The following is a 22,319-nucleotide window of genomic DNA, read 5'->3' on the forward strand; positions in this document are numbered from 1 at the left end:
TGAGTAGTTGTTAATTTCTTGTACCTTTGGGTTTACGGCACTTGGTTGCCTGCTTAAGAATGACCGCTCATATGCATTACAGCACAGCACTTGGATGCATTCTGAACTCAGATATGCATTGTGACATATCACTCCCAGTGTTGTTCTCTGCTTATATGTGTAAAGGCAGTGATCATGTTAAAAGGCATTAAGAACTATTTCACACTTGTTAGGTTTTTAGGTTGCTTGTTGTCTGGACCTTTTTTTTTTTTGTCATATCTAGACTGAAATCTTTGAATTTGAATTTTTTAACTGAACTACGGACTACCATTTAAATTTTATGATTTCTAAATTTAAATTTTGCCTAATCAATACTTTTCCTCAATAGGGAAATTGTTTTCTCTCCTCAGTTCAGTCTGAAACATCATTGGTGTACTTCTGAAAAGAGAGTAAACCATTTTATTTCTAGAAGGAAAATATAATAATAACACAATAATCATAGAAAACAGTGATGTGACAAACTGGCAAATATGCATGTACTGAAGAGTGAACATCAAATACAATCGTGTTTTTTTATCCTCAAATAAAATTGGTTAACAGTCATTTCAGAAATATATTTTTATGATACTTTTAGGCTAAATTGAAGGCTAAACTGAAGATGGGGGAAAACTTTCCCATTGGGTTAAAAAAAAAAAAAAGCAGTTGATCAAGCAAAATTATATAAAATCTAAATTGTAATACTTGGTCCAATTTTAACAAAAAATGAATAAATTTCACCCAAATATGATAAAAAAGTGCCAGGTAACAAATAGTCTCAACCTAAAAATGAGACAGATCTTGATGCCTTTTAATTGAAACATCATGTTATTTGCATCCAATTGTATCATTATATGTATGGAAAAATCACCTGATAAAGAAATCTCTATTTACAAAAGCTGATAATGCTTAATTAGTAGATGGTGACAAAAATAAAGAAACAAAAATGAGACTTTGGATAACACTCACTTGGTAACAGTATATTTTTGGATCAATTAGATAACTGTTTCTCATATTAACATATCAGAAACTCCACAAGGATAAATAATATTATTCACTTTTTGTTTTTAACTGAAGTATTCTGTTCACTATTCTGAAAAATCAGAAAAAGATTAAAAGTTTACAGAAATCTACGGCACTGGGTAGGATTCGAGCACAAAAGGCGAAGTATCCAGATCTTGAAAAGGTACTTCTGCAATGACTAATGATGATGCGTGCAGAAAATGTTCCCATAGATGACAATCTTTTAAAAGCTAAGGCTGAATCATTTGTGCACTGAATGGAAATTGAACAATTTAAAGTTCAGGTGGAAGGTTCTAGAAATTTAAGACTCGTCATGGCCTATCTTTCAAAAAATTGTGGAGAAAATGCAACTGTAGACATTGACACTACAAACTAATGGAGTCATCCCCAAATTTGCATGAGGGTTATGTTCCTGGAAAACACCACACAGTCCAAATCCATGCAATGCAAAACGTATTTATATGACATAATGAGGGTTCTGTACTTGTACAAAAAAACAAACAAAAGAAAAAAAAAAAAATTAATTAATTAAATTCAAAAAAGTCTTTATTCACCAAGAAAAAAATTAGAAACATGTCCATAAAATTAATCTTGCTAATACTTACCTCTAGATTTTTAATCTAAATCCATTGCTTCCTCATCACTGTTTTCCTGTGATAAACTTGCAACAGTATCTGGCACTTTTTGAAAAAATAAATAAAGTTGTTTGCTTAGACGCACGCTGTTTTCCTCTATAAATTTATTCATAAGGAACTAAAGCTAATGATAAAGTTCTGTAAAAATGTAAACTTCTTTCCAAATTAGAATCCATATCCAGAGCTTCTTGGATAAGCTGATTTGCAAGTCTTAAAAACACTGCTGGTCTCTCTTCATGGTCAAATCTTTGTGCGCATCGTTTACGTTTTTATCATTTTTGTTATCTCTTTCTTCATTTGCGAAAAAATATCGCCCACTGATAACTGTTTTCTATGAAATTCAAGGACTTCTATGATGCATATCTGCTGGTTCCAGTTTATCAAATCCCTCTCCACTAATCATTTTGCTAATTCTCACAATCTCAAATACCTCCAGAATTTCACCCATGGCTTCTTTAGTGCAGCTTTGTGGGCACGGCTTTTTCCTGACTGCATTTATTGTTGAGTTCTTAACTTCACCCCACGCAAATTCAATATTTTTTACAGCATCAAGAATGCTACAATTCTGCCAATAATCTCAAACTGAAAGACTGCCTATTCCATCAGTAGCTTCTACCAATTGTAAAAAAGATCTTCTTAGATAATAAAGTTTAAAGGAAGCTTTAATCACCTTGGTCCATCGGCTGAATTAACAGACTTGTATTTGCTGGAAGAAAGGTAACTTTCACATTTGGGTGCAGATCAAACAAATGTGCAGGATGATTAAGTGCAATGTCAAGAACAAGCAAGATTTTGAAAGCTACATTCTTCTTCAGGCAATATCTTTTTGTTTCGACAAAAAAACAATTTAAAAACCAATCCTCGAAGATTTTAGATGTCATCCAGGCTTTTTTGCTCTATTTCCAATGAACTGGTAAGGAGCTTTTTGATATCCTTTAAAAGCACGAGAATTTTCTGTATATAAATTAGAAGTGGTTTACACTTAAAGTCACCCTTTGCATTGCCACATAACAAAAGTGTTAACCTGTCTTTTGACTTTTATACCCAGGGAGGTTCTCTCTGCTTTTTAAATGAACATTCGGCTAGGCATACACTTCCAAAATAAGCTGGTCATATCAGCATTAAACACTTAACTTACTACATAGCCCTCAGTTGCAATAATATCCTTTAAAGTTTTTGGATGCAAGGAAGCAGCTTCCATATCTGCACTGGATGCTTCACCCGTTAATTTTAGATTGTGACGACTTTTGAGGTTTTTTTAAAATTTTCAAAGCAACCCTTATTGGCCTGAAAGATGTCTGCATTGGATGGACTTCTTCTTCTTGTAAGCGATTAAAAATTTGCACAGCTTTGGCATGAATAATATCTGAACTAAGAGGCATTCTCGTTTCTTTAAGATCTTCTATCAAGAAAGAAAGTAATTTTTCAGTTTTCTCTATTAACAAATTTCTCACTTTTGTAGTGTTTTTTGTAGGCAATGATGTGGAACAGATAAATGAACGTTTAATTTTCTCAGCATTTTCCCTAATTCACTGAATGCTAGATTCCTTTATGCTGCATTTCTTGGCCAATGTCACAGCTTTTTCGCAATTTTCTAACTCCTTAACGATTTTTAATTTTTCCTCTAAATTTAAATTTTTTTTTTTTTTTTTTGTTGTAGCTTTCTACATTTCAGGCACTAATTAAACACTTTATACAGACAAGAAATATTAAATCAGCAGAAGCAATGCTTACCGATTAAAACACTTTACATTGTGCGAACCAGAAAAAGATTGTCTGAACAGTTAATATAGGATAACTGATGAAGGGGTTCCCGAATGAGAAAGTTGTTTCGAAAATAACCGGACAAACACGCCACCGTTCATTCCTATGAATCATTGTTATAAGAATCAGTTTTGAACGCCTTTGTGATATTATTATAAAGCACATTTCTGGAGGTCACGACAATAAAACAATAAAAAAATCAATTTGCACTTTCTGGTTTATTTGGGCTTTTCTGTTAGTGCAATCTAATTATAAACAGGTAGTAAACTCAATCTTATTGCATTTGCAATAATATCGACAGCTGGAATTCTGTGGGATTTTACATTATTACAGTGGAATGTGTTTCTCCTTCAATGAAATCTTCAATCACGTAAAAAACATAAATAAATTTTAAAATCTGCTCTTCATTCCTATTTTTGAAGTTTTGTAAACAAAAATCGTGCAGGTAGCAAAATTCGCATGCAATCTAAAATTTTGGGAGTTAATACCTTGATCTGACTTGAGCTGATCTGACTTAATACCTTGAGGCTGATCTGACTCATTCAGTGAATGAGTGAGCTGATCTGACTCATTTACTGAATGAGTCAGATCAGCTTAATACTTTATGTCTCAAAACTATAAGCTAATAATCTTTAACAAATTTCTCCATAAAGTTGAAGCATGGTAAAAACTTTTATAGCTCTGAGATGAAATCTTCACTTTTAACAATCATATTTTTGATTCTCAGGTGGTTTTCTGCATTCGAACATTTTTCTAAAAATAGCTGGAAAATGAACTGCCAGATTTGGTAGGTTCAAATATGTTTATATACAATTACTGTAACTTATATTATATAAATGCAGTATTTTTTGCTTTTGTCCCCATCCCCTTTTTGAATGACTATTATTGAATAAACAAAATCAACAAGGATTATTGGGTCCCAGGATTCCTAAATGTGAGGAGACTGACTGCAAACAATTTCAAGAAGCACTGTGATTTTTTGTAATATTTGTTCTAATGTACTGAAGTACAGTAGAACCGCAAAAATCCAGCATTCAAAAATCTGGCATGTTTTTGAATAAATCCAGACTTTAAAAAATAAAGCGCAAATTTATGGATTACTTTCGATTAATAATTTTCAAACACCATTTTCTTTCTGTTCTACATATTTCCTAGACTACATATCTTTTTTTTTTTTTTTTTTTTTTTTTTAAATATGAAAACCCCAAACACGAGAGATATTAGAACCTAGAGAACTAAGTACTGTGCTTGGGTTGGAGGTTGAGATGATGAAAGAAGATATTTGTTGACATTAGACTTGAACTTCTGTAGACTGTAATTTTCAGGAAATACGTATGAAGGAAGTTTGTTCTAGAAAACGGCAGTTGAATGAATAAACAAGGAAGATGAAAAGTTGGTTCTGTGAGTTTGAAATTGGACAGTAAATGGGTGTTGGTTGATGGTGGCACGTGTTTGGACTGTTTTGAAAAAGAGAGTGGGAATTATAGAAGCCAATTCAGAAGAACAGTGCCATGGAAGTATCTGTACAAAAAGGCATGCAGCAGAAACAGTACGTCTATGAGACAGAGAGTGGAGAGACTCTGTTAAGATGAGTCATTAATTAACCTAACTGCCCTCTTCTGAATGGAATCAGAAGACAGAGAGGTTTTGGGAGCACCACCCCAGAGGTGTGGGAACAATATTCCATGGCGGGGCAGATTTGCGATTTGCACAGAGTGAACAGCTGTTTGGAAGAAAAGTAATGGCGAGAGCGAAAGAGAAAACCAAGTTTTATATATGCAGAGGAAGCAATATTTATAATGTGCTCGTGCCAAGAGAGATTAGAAGTCAGGGTAATTCCCAAAAGAGATATATCATTTTGCCTAAAAATCGGAGTGTCACCAAAGATAAGCATAGGAGCAGAAGAATCTTTTTTGCTAGATATAAGACAAGACTGAGTTTTTAGAAGGATTGAAATCAACTAAGTTGTCTTTGCCCTGCTGGAGAATTACCTGGAGATCAGCATTTAAGGAATTGGTAGCGGATATTCGAGAAGTTGAAGCTGATTGAGCAGGGCAAGGTTTCTCAAACTGGAATGCAATGTGTTCTCATCGGCAAAACTATGGATAGGATTTCCAGTCAATGGAAGAAGGTCATTAATATACAAGAGGAAAAGAGTGGGGGCTAAGTACAGAACCTTGGGGATCCAGTACCAGCATTAGTGGAGAAGTTAGAAGACAGAGATCCATCTACCATCACCCTCAGTGAGCGATCAGAGAGAAAACTGGATAACCAATTACAAAAAATAGTTGGCAAATCATAAGATGGTAGCTTGTTTAGAAGACCTTTGTGCCAACGATCAAAAGCCTTTGAGATGTCGAGAGCAACTGCTTGTGTTTCACCAAACTTTTCCATTGAATTTGTCCATAAATGGGTAACATAAGCCAGAATATCACCAGTGGATCGACACTGACAATCCATACTGGCAATCATTGATCAGACGGAAGGTTTCTAGGTAGTTTAAGAGTTGGCAGTTAATTTATTTCTCCATTACTTTGGAAAGAGTAGAAGTAATTCCAATGGGACGATAATTGGATGGGAGGCATTTGTCACTCTTTTTAGGTACTGGCTGGATATGAGCAAATTTCCAAGCAGAAGGAAAAACACCTTTGAAATAAGAAAGTGAAAAAAGGCAGCAAAGAACAGGAGTAAGTTCAGGAGCAAAGGTTTTGAGAACAAGAGGAGAAATACCATCAGAACCTGGAGCTTTCTTAGCATCAAGATTCGTCAATATCCTTCTGACATCCTTTTGACGGAAGACCACAGGAGGTATTGAATGGAGCGTGTTCGGAATGGTGGGAGGTGTTTTACCAAGATCATCAATACATGAGTTGGAAGAAAGTTGTTACTATGTGCTTGCAACGGATAACGTCATTCATTTTGCGAGGCATTCAATACTAGTTCACAGTATAGTACAGGCAGTTCTCGCTTTACGAGTTTTCATTCCCAAGTATCAAGTATCAACAAAATCGAAAATATGAACATTAATTGCAAAAAATGAATGTTAAACATTCATAAATACTGCATTCCAAACCACGTGCATAGCTATACATTACAGTTTACCTTGCTTTATGATATTAATCAGTTCCAGAAACACCATTGTATCATTAAAATATCGTAATGTGAACCCAATAGCACATTGTTTTTTGGTAATTCTTTTTCAAGATCTCGAAAGTTGAAATGTTTAAGCTATTTATCTCTCTAAAATGTCATTTTTAAGGTCACAAGCATGACCTTAAGGCCATATAAAAGGTCGTGAGCATGGTTTGTAAATTGGGTTAGTTACCAATTCAAATCATTAAAATGCACTACACTTTCATCGTTATCATATGTTCTATTATAAATATCATGTCTTCGTGATATTTTTCTAAAGCACATTTCTGGAGGTGACGACCATAAAACAATAAAAACAATTTGCACTTTCCAGTTTATTGGGCTTTTCTGTTACTGAAAGCAATTATAAACAGGTAGTAAACTCGATGTTATTGCATTTGCGAAAATGCCAATAGCTGGAATTGTGTGGTTTTTTGCATTATTATGGTGAAATGTGTTTCCCCTTTCTGAAATCTTCAAACATAAAAAAAACAAATAAATTTTCAGACTCTTCTCTTCATTCTTTTTATTTTCCTTTAAGCTTCATAAACTTGTTACTCCATGCGAATCATGTTAGTTGCAATTTGTGTGTGCCATTAAAAAATGCTTATGCATGCAATCATGAAATTTATAATTAAAAGAGAAGATTATCTTGGAAACAAACACCTCTTGAAACATTTCTGAAGAAGACGACTCCTTGTGCAACAAACCAACGAGTGATCAACGAGTGCGCATTTAGTCGATGATGATGAAGAATGAACATTCTTTAATATTTATAAGTCGTAAATAATATCTCTATTATTATAATTTGCTTGATTTTACAGGCTACATTTTCATTTCTTTCGAAAAATCAATCATTGTTTAAACAAACTAATCAGCTAACTAATTTCATTGTTGAGAACATAACTCTTATTTTTAACCTTATGTCTATGGGAAATAAATTCCCGCTTTACAAGAGCACACTAGGGACAAATTAACTCGTGAAGTCAAGAACTACCTGTACTTAACAATACAATAGTACGTTTTTAGATTTTAAGACAATCTGATTGGTAAAATCATAGTGCCCTTTATACCAATCCGGCCATATGGGTTAACATGTCTTAATGCCAGCAACTATGATGCTGTGCAGATTATATGGATCAGAGCAACTGCATTATCTAACAAAAATAACAAATTACCCCTGAATACTTAAGCCATAAACATAACCTTCAAAAACACCACAATTTTCAAGAATCTAGAATGTGCTGGGTCATAAAGATGCCAGCTTTGTGGGGTTCTACTGCATTATTTTTCATCAGAGCCAAAGCATTTGCTCTCAAATAAGTGACATCTACATTAATTCTGCATGAATTAAAATCCTCAAAAAAAAAAAAAAAAAATTAAAGTCCAGTCATAACCAACATTCCCCCATATCATAACATTTCACAGCTCTGTAGGCATAAATAATACTCACAGAGCAATAAAAGCTCCAATAAAAAGTGGCATGTATCTGCAGAAGCAAATGTTTCTATGTTCAGAGATTGGTTCTGTGGAATTAAGAAAAACCTAAAATTCTTCATAAGGAAAAGGAACTTTTACATCTATCTGAGATGATAAATTAGAGCCCCAAAAAGAAAAAAAAAAAAAAGAAAGAAAGAAAGATCTTTAATAAGAAATTTCTACAGTTGTTAATCCCAGTTCTTTTAAATTGAGAGACAAGAGAAAGCTTGCCACTAAAGTGTTCCAACAATGCTACAGCATTGTTGGAACACTTTAGTGAGCCCCAAGGAGAACATAACAGGTATCAATCCATTTGGTTGATGCACAGTGCCTGCCAACATGTCAATGAGAAAACATGCCAGGAACTACTGACTATGCAGAATTGTATTTTTCTTTGTTGTTGAAAGTCAAAATGTCACTGTATATGAGTGTATTCTTGTTACCTTAATTTGTAAAATTTTGCACTGGAGATATATTCTAGCAGGATGTGAAAGCATTAGGATTATTTATTCATTCTATACAATGTCATAACAAGAAAAAAAAGTCTATTTTTTTTTCTAAAAAGTCAAAGTATAGGTGTCTTTCTAAGAAGTCACAGGGCAGATGTGTGGAAGTTTACCATCAATCAGAGGGTGGATTATTGTTGGAATAGGCTTCCATCTGTTGTTGTGGAAGTGGATGAGTTTAATAAATTCAAAGGAGAACTAGACAAATTCTTGGAGGGTACAGATAGGTAAACTTTTTTTTTTTTTTTTGGCTGAAGCTTGATTTCTTGCATCATTTGCCATTACAGATGCTGCTGCTATTACTACTATAAAAAGCTTTCAAGTCCTATAAAATATCCCCATCTTATTATGAAGTAAGGGTAGTTTTAGAAATAAGACCATAATAAATGAGCCACAATGTCAAGTTTATGATACTCATATGATGGTGCAAGCCTTATTATTAGAGTTTATACCTTGAGCAAAAAAGGACTTTCTTCAGAAATATGAAGATCAAGTAACTACTTCAACTATCATAAAAGAGATAAGAGAGAAACTGTCAGCCTTGTACATTTTGATTCCACACAATTTATACACAATATTTTTTGATTACATAAGAAAATAGTATCACAATTAAAAGGCAATTTTTAATCTCAACAGGACAAATACTAGTTATTTTGTATGGTAATGTAGTTTTATTAATATAATCAGTTAGATATAGCTGCTAATAAACAAACAAACAAAAAATTTGTTAACACAATACACTAGATAATTCAAGTTAATGACAAGGAATTATGGCAATAATGCCAGTAAATCACCAGCTACTGAACGCAGTGCTAGGCCCAACCTGCCCTTGGGGTTTGGTTCTACAACAGTGTTACCAAACCAATTTACAAGATAATGTTGCAAAACTGCTGAACATAACTTTGGATTACTGTGCAATTCCAGCTATTGATTGTTAATTGTACTCACCTCTAAAATGGCTGATTCTGAACAGCTTTCCTCAGTGGAGCCTCTCCTAAACAATCATCTTCATCTAAGTCAATTTCAATTCAAGCATTATTGATTTCTGAAAACATTCTATTCCCCCCACTGCATCTAATATACTGTTCAAGGAGGAAATTGTGACTCCAATAACCATAAAGTTAATTTAAAATTTAGAGCTTTGAGCCCCAATAACCTTATTTTACCTTTTGTCCTTATGCTTACTTAGGCTGCTTGCACTGTTGCAACTTTAATTTTAATATGATAATTGAGATTGTATCCAGAATGCAACCAATATTTTCTAATTACTGATTTATTAAATTTAGTATAATTCTGTTTTGAGAAAATATAATTTCCTTATTTTTATATTAATGCATTACTTTGTTTGCATTTTTATTTTATCACTGTAAATTCCACTGTAATCCTGTTTTTCTACGTAATCTCCTCTGATATACCATTACAGGAAAATGCCATTTTGTCTTAAGGTACAAGATGTCTTTTGTTTGTGTGGTAATAAAGAATATACACATATATAATCATTCAGTATAATCAATGAAAAATATGAAATTGAGATTATGCAAACAATAGCAGAATATATTATTACTTTTTCCCAGAGAATAATAAATATCACATGCAAAACATTTTAGAAACAATACACTGTAATTTAACACTTACTCGTGAACTAGTTTTACGCCTTTCAGACTTTTCTTGAGTGCCATTTGGTACTTGGCAAAAACTATAAGTACACCCAGGATCAGGTGAATGCTGGGCTCTTGAGGAACTATCCCCATCACTACTAGTAATATCATCACACATTTCAGCTTGGCTGATGTCACCACCACTTTCTCCTCCTCCACCATCTAATAAGTCTAAGTGGCCTCCTCCTTTATCCTCTATGCTTATTGCCACAGGTGAGGGAATACACCTATCTTCCTCAAGATCAAATTCTTCCTGTTTTGCCAACCGAGGTGTTCTGTTCGACTGCTGTTCCATATCACTTGTGTTCTCACCAGGACCAGTGTTATTTGTTCCACTATGAACAACTATACTGGGAACTAAATTGACAAAACAGAACTCCATTTTTAATTACTATCATTTATTTAATTTTCAGTAGATGAATTTCATAGAAAATTGTCATTCAAATGATATTTAAGGAATTTGATCCATGTCTGTATTAATATTATAACAAAAGATTGACATACTTACTGTAACCTAAAAACTAAATATATTAAAATAGCACTGCTTAATTTTCAGCACTCACCTCTTGATGAATCCACTTGGACGTGATGAGATTACAGAAGACACACAGATAATAAGAATGAGAGATTTATTTGTACTAAAACATTACTGAAGTCATGGTTCAATTTAAATTTAAAAAACTAAAACATGACATTAATTAAACCCATTAAAAAATATGCACATAAGAAAGGGAATGTACATTCCATTTCATGGTTGTCAATTAAAATCGTAAAGGTAGTGATAACCTTGAATAGATTATTTATTAATGAAAAGCCAATAGTTGTGCACAAGCAATTTTCGATAATCAACTTCAATTAGCTTTGTGAGAAGAGGAATGCAAACGTTATTAATAAGAAGAGATATTACCTGAGATGCAATTCAGAACATGTGGGAACTCTATTTGTGCCATATCCCAAATAGGGGAGAGGTTGATTGGGAGTTTTTGTGTTTAATACGTTCAATCATGTGTGTCGACGAAACCACTCAATAACTAAAGCTTCATATTGGAGAATTTATAATTAGATTCCGATTTAATTATAGTAATAGCTGAATCAATCAGTGGATTTAAGTAGACTTAAAACTATTAAAATGATAATACGCATGCGTATTAGAGATTTTGGAAGTACCAAATTTAGTTGTGGTGCCACAACTAAATGCCACAATATAAGAGGCATTACAGCCAATTTGGCATTGAATTAGATATATAATATTATTATAATCCTGTGTAGTGTATTTGTGCATTGTTCTATATGTAATAAATTCGGAACCTAGTTTATTACAAGACAAAAAACTATGGTTATATTTGTGTTTGCAAAGACTTGTCGAAGGCATTTCGTGAATTGCCTGTAGTAAAGGAGAACGACTTGGGTTCCTGATTTCCCATCATGATGATTGTTGCGTTGACGTGGTTTATTAATTCTGTTATTAACCTTGACAATGGTATCATTTATCAACCATAGTGGATACTTCCTATCTAAGAATTTTTCCATGAGGTATTTAAGTTCAACGGCAAGATCATCCTGTGTATAACTATATTTAACGGCATTATGGATCTAATTAAAAAGAACTGCTTCTTTAATGTATAAAGGATGATGCAAATGAAAATATAAAAATTTAGTTTTTTCAATTTGGCATTGAATTAGATATATAATATTATTACAATCCTGTGTAGTGCATTTGTAAGTTGTTCTATATGTATTGAATTTGGAAACTAGTTTATTATACGATGAAAAAACTATGGTTATATCTGTGTTTGCAAAGACTTGTCGAAGGCATTTCGTGAATTGCCTGTGGTAAAGGAGAATGACTTGGGTTCCTGGTTAAAAAGAACCACTTATTTAATGTATAAAGGACAATGCGAATGAAAATGTAGAAATTTACCCATGTGTGTTTTTTCCTGTAAATCATGGTACCTAACCTTGTGCACACTTTATAAATGGTAAGGTTTAAGAAATTGATTGAATTATCTATTTCCGTTTCGAGGTTAAAGTTCAGTCTCTCATGTATCATGCTGAATGTGTTAAGCAATACATCAATAGTTTCCTTATTACCAATTAGAAGAATGGGCTGATATGCCTAGACCCATAGGGAGACCGTATACCTGTTCGTAAACTTTGTCCTGAAACTGAAATTGTTTCGCTTTAAGTGAGAATGAGGTGTGTTCCAAAATACTACTAATATTTAAGTTAGTCCATTTAATCAAAGTGTCATCTGTGGTTATTCATAGAATGGCTATGACAGTAGTCAAGAGGGAATTAGGAAAAAGATTCAAGGAAAAATACCACCTTCTTCAAAAAATACATTACCTTAAATTTGAACTAAAAAAAAAAAAAAAAAAACATGGGTAAATTTCTACATTTTCATTTGCATCATCCTTTATACATTAAAGAAGCAGTTCTTTTTAATTAGATCCATAATGCCGTTAAATAGAGTTATACTCAGATGATCTTGACGTTGAACTTAAAATACCTCATGGAAAAATTCTTAGATAGGAAGTATCCACTATTGTTGATAAATGATACCATTGTCAAGGTTAATAACAGAATTAATAAACCACGTCAACGCAACAAATATTATGATGGGAAACCAGGAACCCAAGTTGTTCTCCTTTACCACAGGCAATTCACGAAATGCCTTCGACAAGTCTTTGCAAACACAAATATAACCATAGTTTTTTTGTCTTGTAATAAACTAGGTTCCAAATTCATTACATATAGAACAACACACAAATACATTACACAGGATTATAATAATATTATATATCTAATTCAATGCCAAATTGACTATGATGCCTGTTATATTGTGGCAGCACCACAACTAAATTTGGTACTTCCAAAATCTCTAATACGCACGCGTATTATCATTTTAATAGTTTTAAGTCTAACCTAACTAGTACAGAGTTATCACAGCACATCTATTCCCACAATCATAATCCACTGATTGATTCAGCTTTACTATAATTAAATTGGAATCTAATTATAAAATTCTCCAATATGAAGCTTTAGTTATTGAGTGGTTTCGTCGACACACGTCATTGAACGTATTAAACACAAAACTCCCAATCAACCTCTCCCCTATTTGGGGTATGGCACAAACAGAGTTCCCACATGCTCTGAATTGCATCTCAGGTAATATCTCTTCTTATTAATAACATTTGCATTCCTCTTCTCACAAAGCTAACTCAAGACAATTATCGAAAGTTGCATGTGCACAACTATTGGCTTTTCATTAATAAATAATCTATTCAATGTTATCACCACCTTTACGATTTTAACTGACAACCATGAAATGGAATGTACATTCCCTTTCTTATGTGCATATTTTTTAATGGGTTTAATTAGTCATGTTTTAATTTTTTAAATTTAAATTGAACCATGACTTCAGTAATGTTTTAGAACAAATAAGTCTCTCATTCTTATTATCTGTGTGTCTTCTATAATCTCATCACATCCAAGTGGATTCGTCAAGAGGTGAGTGCTGAAAATTAAGCAGTGCTATTTTAATATATTTAGTCATTATAACACATCACATAAGGAGTCCTTAAACTTACAGTTAGTGTAATCTAAAAATTATTAAATTTCCATAAATATTACGATCACTCATTGGAAACAATTGACAAGGTGACCTAATTGGGCATATCATTGGTTAAGATTTAAAAGTTTGTACATTATTACAATCAGTGAATTCTTGAATACAGATTTTTTTTAAAAAGAATACTGAACTAAAACTATACTAACTCCTAACATTTACCAGTATACATTCTCAAATATCTTTTGATTAGAAAGTTTTAAAAAATATTTTATTACCAGAGTAAAGAGTAATAAGTCAAATAAAAGGTTCCAGTGGTTAGTTTATTAAATTAGTAAATTCTCTTCCCAGTGAAATTCTTTTTTATTTAATATCTCTTGTTAATATTTTTGTTCTTGTTGTCTTCGTATTTATAGGTGCATCAGCAACTAAGGCTATAATGGTGCCATAATGTGGAAAACCAGAGCATATATAAGAGTAGACTAATATTTCAGTGACCTAAGGAATTAGATAACTATGTCAAGATGTATAGTAATAAAAATATGTAAAAATTTTTAAAATGTTAACTTTTAAATACATGTAAAAAAATTTAAACATTTTAAATAACTAAAAACAGCTGATAAATCGACATCGTCAGATAAAATTTGACTGAGTGTATCAGGCTCAGTCACATGGCTAAAAGCAGTAAAATCAGTATAACCACTTTACAGGCATGACGTTCATGCGTGTAAAGTGGACACGCAGAAAAAATATGTTTTATTGTTAAAAAGGTGTCACATCGCTCAAACATAGGAGAGTCATCTGCTGTCAGCAGGAATGAATGAGTAAGATGACTATGTCCTATGGAGGCAAGCAAGAAAACGTGCTTCCATAGAACAATGTTCGTAAGTAAGCTGGGTGGTCTAATTGGGAGTTAATGCAGGTTGGTTTTGTAGTCAAACATGATGTTTTTTTGTGGTCCTTTGCAACACATTGACAACATGCAAGGCAAGGGTTCCACGGCATGCAATTTGCGAGTGTCCATATTTCTGGCACTTAAAACACTTTAGACAATTTGGGACGTATGGATACATGGGACAATTAATACAGATAGTTTTGATTTCTAGATGACAACAGCGAATTAAACGTGCGGAAGATATTTCTGGTTGGAACAAGTTTCCCATCTCTATGCATGACGAATCGTTTCACAGCAGTCACTCCTCGTGGTTTTAATTCAGAACAGATTTCCTCTTCAGACACTTCCATGAGATCCCATTCAGTAATGGCACCATGAAATGAGTTCAGTACCTTGTAATGGTAACTGTAATAAGCATTTCCCCCATAGATGTAGCTCGGAAGAGAAGCTGTTCTGAATGTTTGTCACTTACGGTCTGTATAAGATGTCACCTGAATGAAGCTCTTTGACAGATTTAGGAGAGCCTGCCAATCTTTCCAAACCCTTCTGGATAATGAAGGGGCAACATTTTATCTAAGAGCTTCTCACTAGTGGAGTGAATTATCAGGTAACGAGTTGTTGGACCTGATATAACTTTGGTTTACTGTCTTTTAGCAGAAGCAACATAATGTGGGTCAACAGTCAAATTTTCAGATAGGGACCAAGTTGAGGCCCTAGAAGAAATGACTGAGGATTCATGAGTTTTTTGTTTTTGTTCAGCACACGGGCTCCCCACCCACCATGGAGCCCAAATGGGATGCCCACTATCTGGCAAGCAATAAATGGCTGAGGAGTGGGACAACAGGCCTACCCAGACCCTATACCCAGCAGCCTGAATCCTTAAATTTGAAGAGGAGGATTGCATGATATATGTGAGAAAATTTGCTTTCAACCAGACACATGCAAAACATTTGCTTATGTCTGGAACATATACCTTATTGTTAAAAAGCCAATTGTTGGAACAAACTTCCACCAGATGTTATGAATGCGGGTACAATGAATAGAGTTAAAGAAGGACTGGACATATTATTCAGTGTGTGTTTGCAGATGCTGTATAAGCATGCATCCTTACAATCATTTTGCCACTGCTAATACTAACACTGTTTCGTTAACTAATTTTAATTAGTTTATTAGTATGCAAAGGACAAGTGGTATAATCAAAACCCCAAACAATCCCCATAACTAAATAAAACTGGCTACATTTTTGATTTCAATATCAAAATCCGTATTAGGACATGGATTTTTTTTTTTTTTTTTTTTGTTCTTCTGTTGTTGTGGGTTTTTTGGCACAAGAGCATCCTGTACCTTTTCATTATTAACTTATGATTGAGTCTAATATTATGGTTATCAGAAGTCGACTATGGTTTTTTTAAGCAATTACAAGGGCCAAGTAAAGAACAAATACACCAAATTAATCAAGGAATTACAATTAAATATTACACTACTAATTTCAAATCAAAAGTTAGGAGGAAAAACAATAATTTCAAATTAATAAATTTCCACTTAGTGGCTCCTGGAAAAACGTCTAGTCAGTAGCCTCAACAACAAGATTCTCCTAGTAAAGGCAATTTGCATGTAAAATAACTCCTCGTGTCAGAATATGCTCCCAAAGTCATCATACTTCCCCCTGTTGTTAGAAACGTCTACATATGTTGGCAGTTTGCCTGTATTCTTTTTATACAGTTAAGATATAACCATGCACTTTACAACTGCACCACAAATGTGATCAGATTTTTGTGCTCAGAAGGGGGTTAAATCCTCTCAGATTTGCAGAAGAGGGTTAGCACAATATGAAGAAAAATGTATTATTCAAGTCAATGTTCAAGAAAACAGATGGATTATTATTTTTACTATTGGCACAAGGTTAGACATAGGTCTGTGTATTCAATCATATACCCTCAACACCCTCATAGATGAGCATAAGTGGTGGCATTTGGAAATTTGCATGAAATTTTTGCTGCAGAATCAATGAAGGGAGAGGCATCCCTACAATGAACTGTTGAGGAAGATGAAATATGGATGCATCCTTATGAGACCAAATGCAAGCGGAAATGAATAATGAACCACGCACATCGTCCCCTAAAATCAAAAAATATAAAGTGTGCCTTATCCCAGCAAAGTCATGTTGATGTTGTTTTGGGATCTGAATGGACGTATTCTGATAAACTATTAGTAACATTGAGAAAATATTAACAGTGCAAGGAACTACTGTGTTGGAATAAAAATCAAAACCAGCTAATCACAGTAAACAGAGAGATACACTCTCAAAATGTTTTCTACTGTAACACAATAATGCTTGATCTCATTCAGCCACTGCAACTATTCAAGTGATTCTGAACTTCTTCCTTGTCCACTATACAGTCCAGGCTTAACCCTCTCAATTGCCTTTCTGTCCCTAAAGAAAACTGCCTTTCAGGAACATCAATTTTCAAATGATAAGGTCATAGAAGCAGTGCACAAGCAGCCTCAACAACTAAGAAGAATATGAAAACAAATTTTTGCATATTCTCCTTTTCTTGATTTCACAAAAATCAAAAAATCAAGAAAAAAAAAATATTTACTTCTGTATTTTGCTATTTACTTCTATATTTTACAGCTTTTGCTATAAAATCACATGGATAAACCTACTTAGTATGGTTTTAAACTTATATTTATTATGTAGCATGCAAATTTTCTGTAGGATATGAGTTTATAAATGAGTAAGTTATTGCCAGATATATGTAAAATAAAAGCATACACTTCATAAGACACAGAGCAGAATAATCATTAACACAATATATGTAATTTAATTTTTTTTTCCATACATATTACAGTCTATGCATGGATTACTGGATACCTGACCAAAATGGGTGTGGCATGGTAGAAATCATTCTATAAATAATGATATCAGTCCACTATAAATCTACAAGTGATATGGCTATAGTTATATTTCTAATATTAGATTATAACTAAATATTAAAATGTTAATCTTTAATATAACACACTAAGGTAGAAAAATCTTTAAAAATACTTAAGGATATAAGTAAAACAATTTTTTTTATTTTAATGGGTAACTACACATCACATTTTAATCATGATTATGTGAATTTTATTACTTCATAATCAAAACTGATAAATTAATTATATGCATGATTGGTATATGTAGATATAGTATTTATTTATCACTCCATTCTTTCATATTTATCTGATATGCATATAAAAATCAATTTTTGAGAGTAATGAGCCAAAGGCTGATTAACTAAGATATTTTGCTAAATCCATATTGATGATTTGTTTGTTTTTTTTTTTTATCACCCATATGGTAGTTTACCGGAAAAATTCAGTATTTTGGTATAATCACTCTTTTTATTTAATATAACCTGATAAACTAAAGAATGCGATAATCCCCAAACTTTAAAGCAGGAGAAATAATTTTCAATAACAAAAAAGTGCAAAAGTAATAAAAATTATAACCAGTAAAGTAAAAAGAAACAGAAGACAGGCATTTTAATAAATGTTTAACCTATTTAATATTACTTACTCTCTGACTTTGCCATGAGGTCTATTAACAAAACTTGTTTCCTGTACACATATCTGTTTGCTATACAAAAAAAAAGGTTATTAACACTAACAAAATCCCATAATGCAACATGTACAAACATAATAAAGATAAATAAAGCTCAAAATGAATAATGGCCCACCCACTTAGCAAAACAATTCAGGTTAAAAAGGCAGGGAAAGAAGGAAAAAAAGCATGCCTTATGGCAAAGTCCTAAAAAAATAATAACAATAATAATAATTTCTCTCGGTTAAAATTACACAAACACAACATAAACTCATAGTATTTAACAACTGACATATTTCTTGATCCTTATAAGTAGTGATTATATATTCCAACTTAGCTGGTTCCAGATATGTTGGAATATGTAATCCTGAATTTTTAGGTTGTTTTTCTATGAATAATGGCAAACAAACCAAAGCATATTTAATACAAACCACAAAATAATGCATACTTAATATGATTCAACTATTTTTTTTAAAAAACATTCAGGTAGTTTCCATATGATGACTTTGAAATTTTTTTTTTTAAGCACATTAAGATCTATTCGTTCAGATGGCAAGTAAGCTAAAGTTTTATTGACAGAACTCAAGTTTGTTATTCACAAAAAAAAAAAAAAAAATCAAGATTTTTTCCAAGGATCAGGTCTGGGTTTCCTATTATGATATTTTAGTTACAGTTAACTGTAATCAATATGCAGATATGTCAATTACATTAACTTATCAGATTATAATTAAAATACAACTCTGTGGCAATGCCTTTAAATGTTTGTAAGATAAGTTTTGAAAACGAAAATTCTGATTAAAGTTTGCAATATTTTTCTCACAATTTCTAGCCCACCTTAACAATGATACGATTCATACATTGTTTACAATCAATTATAAATATATACAATTTTATATATAGAATTAGAGGGATAAGATGGTAAACTGACTCTGAAGATAAATAAAACAATCCCAACAAAAAAATAATAATAATAAAAAAATTAAGCAAGGTCTGATAAGTGCTTTAAATTTTAATACTTTTTAATACCAGTAACTTTTCATGCATTAATAATCTGCAGATAAAGGAACCATTAGGTGGCAGTGAGCACAGTGCACTGAAGTGGGATTTACTTAATTAAAAATTTAACTACAGTCAAGTATAAATGGAACGGATTTTCCTTTATTAAAGCAGACTACAATGGCTTAAAGGGTTTGTAAATTCTTCACAGTGGGATCAACCGATGAAGTTACTAACAACAAACTAAATGGGAAGCATTCAGGGACTAGGTCTATTTATAGCAACTAGGAGATAGAATACAAAGCAGACGTAAATGGACATAAAATGAACTTGTGAGACTCATGGCAGTGAAAAAAAAATAAATGCATGGTATGCATATAAATTATCAGGCGATACATATGTCTAGAGTAGATACAAGCTAGTCTGCAATCAAGTCACAAAGGAGGTTAGGTAAGCTAAGGCAGATTACGAGAAGTCTGGAAAGAAAAGCAGCGAAGACTTTACTTGTATAAACACCAGAAGGAGGGGGATGAATCACAGTGGTCCGCTAGATATGAATGGTTAACTGTTGCTGATCCTACTCAGGCTGCTGACAGATTGAATAGGTACATTGCATCTACATTCACATGAGGAATTTTTTTTGAGATGAGGAAGCTGGAAGTATCAAATTCTAACAGGGAGCTGAATGGTTTTGTGAAAACTGAGATGAAAGTAGAGAAGAAATTGTTAAAGCTAAATATGAGGAAAAAAAAAAAAAAGCATTTGGGGTGGATGGGATCTATCCAATTAGTATTAGTAGTGCCAAATGATGCAAGGAAGCAAGCATATATAGCATCAGCCCAAAAAAAAAAAAAAAAACATCCCAACATCACTTATCCATCCTCTCCAATAATTTGTCCAGTTCTTCCAACAATTTATTCAAATCCACTTCCACAACAACAAATGGAAGTTTGTTCCAACAACCAACCACACACTGGCTGAAAGAAAATTTTGCAAATCTATTTTGCAGCCATCGATCCTCAATTTGAATTTAAACCCACCTATGTGCAAAGTCTGAACAAGATGAAGAATTCCATCATCATTGAGCTTGCTCAACCCATACAAATCATTAAATACCTCAATCAAATCACCTCACAAGTGCCTAGTCTCCAAATGCTGCAATTTGCAGAACCAAAGCCCCTTTTCTTGGTAAGAACACCCCTTTTCTTCTCAACTATCTCATTACCCTCCTCAACACCTGTTCCAACAATTCTATATACTTCCTAAAACAAGGCCTCCAGACCTGTTATGCAGTACTCAAGGCATAGACAGACCACTGCCTTATACAATGGGATAATCCCCACCTTATTCCTGCTAGCAAAATTCCTGTATATCATTGACAAAATCCCATGGGCTCTGCTGGCAGCCTGTCTGCACTGCTCAGAGCACTTGCTATTCTGAATTATCTACAATTATCTGTAGATCTTTTTTTAATTTTCCACCACCTTGAGTGCAGTACCACACAGTTGCTAGATTAATCTGGGATTAATGCTACCCACATGCAGTACATTGCATTTGTCAATTTTAAATTTCGATTGGAGTTTCACATCTGCCTCATTTTTCTAGGTCTTGTTAGCATACCTTGATTACCATCATTAGCCACCTTGCCAATCTTTGTATCGTTTGCAAACTTCAACATCAAACCTAATTTTTGCCTCTAATGGGTGTTGCAAAAATTTGTTAAAATGATGCACTTTATAATTTGATAATTTATTCTAACACCACAATGAATAATAAGGATAAATAATATTTGGTAACAGCAGCCCTATAATACAAAATAATATTACATCTTGACTATCTGCTAATCCTCAGCAGTGTGAAGTAAGTGAAATAACTACAACAAAAGACGGAAAATCAAAACAGCAGATAAGTAGTGCTCTTCATACACGAACATGGAACTCTGTAAAGACTGTTTCACACCTATACTTATCCAATTAAAAATTAATGATACAGATTAAAACCTAATACCATACCACAAATATATAAAATGTCTATTTACATAATTCTAACACATTTAAATTTTAAAATTTTCAGTGTATGCCAGTGCCAATAGAACCATAACTGATTATGGTTTTTAAATTTAAACATTAAAGTTTTCACTCAAAAACTGAGCAATACAATTCCACTAATGGGAAAAAATGAGTATACTGGTGAGCATTTTACTACCTGTTGCCATGATGAATTGGTGGCACCTTCCATAACCAAGACAAAACACTGGTTTAAAAGAAACAATGCTAATGATAAACATTTTATAGTTGAGGTACATTATTACACCAATGCAATGGCATTTGCATCTATAGTGAACATTGTTCAAATTAGGCATCTGCTACAATAAGCCTCTTCATACAACTGAATGTCCTTTTTCAGTAAGTGCCAAATGAGCCAAATTTGGTTAAGATTAGATGAGTTGGGATGCTATGGGTGAACAGAAAACTGATTGTGTGTTCCTGAATAGTGACATGCCAGTAGGTACAACAAGTCCTATGAATAAATACCAGAGTTGTCCGGATACAGTCATCATGATGAGGTAACTTGGTTGGCAATGATAGAAAGGTAGGTGTTACATTGATCTGTTGGTTAAGTGATCGGCAGACCCAAGGCGAGCACCAAAAGCAGCCCTCAAGCCATAACGGTCTTGTGGTCTTGACCCAGAATGGTCTTGTGTTACTTTCTCAAAAAGCAGATATGCATATCAGCATTATTAAGTTGGAAATGGGATTCATCAGACCACGCAACAGGTTTCCACATGTCGATGGTTCAGTGTTGGTGCTGACATGCCCATGCAAGGCACAGTTTCTTGTGTCTCTCGGTAAATATATACAATAACAGCATATACAAGTTAATGTCTGGAACATAGTCTATATGGATACAGGTCTCGCTATTCCTAGATTGTATTGGGTGGTTAGTTGGGCTGCTGTTGCTGCTGTGGTGTAAGATGAGACACATGCCACTCACTATGGATATTGACCACATATAGCTGTCCACATGCAACCTTTGGTTGGTTGGTTGGTTGTTTGACCACTCTT

General features: G+C 33.3%; 1 protein-coding gene across 9 annotated transcripts in view; it reads right to left on the reverse strand.

Moving 5' to 3' along the window:
* Positions 1-22,319, reverse strand: part of enc (R3H domain containing protein encore) — a 702,629-nt gene that overhangs the window by 482,829 nt on the left and 197,481 nt on the right. For 8 of the 9 annotated variants that reach the window (XM_090373011.1, XM_090373031.1, XM_090373022.1 and 5 more), the window contains 2 exons: positions 18,235-18,294; positions 10,190-10,569 (listed from right to left, as the gene is read on the reverse strand). In XM_090373011.1, coding sequence (XP_090229137.1) covers positions 10,190-10,569; positions 18,235-18,250 — 396 coding nt within the window. In that variant the 5' untranslated portion in view covers positions 18,251-18,294. The remainder of the gene's footprint in view (positions 1-10,189; positions 10,570-18,234; positions 18,295-22,319) is intronic. The other variant, XM_090373032.1, reaches the window with a different exon arrangement.

The sequence above is a fragment of the Mastigoproctus giganteus genome, chromosome 1 (assembly GCF_048544385.1).
Source record: "Mastigoproctus giganteus isolate SK-2022 chromosome 1, ASM4854438v1, whole genome shotgun sequence".
In the NCBI taxonomy this organism is placed as follows: domain Eukaryota; kingdom Metazoa; phylum Arthropoda; class Arachnida; order Uropygi; family Thelyphonidae; genus Mastigoproctus; species Mastigoproctus giganteus.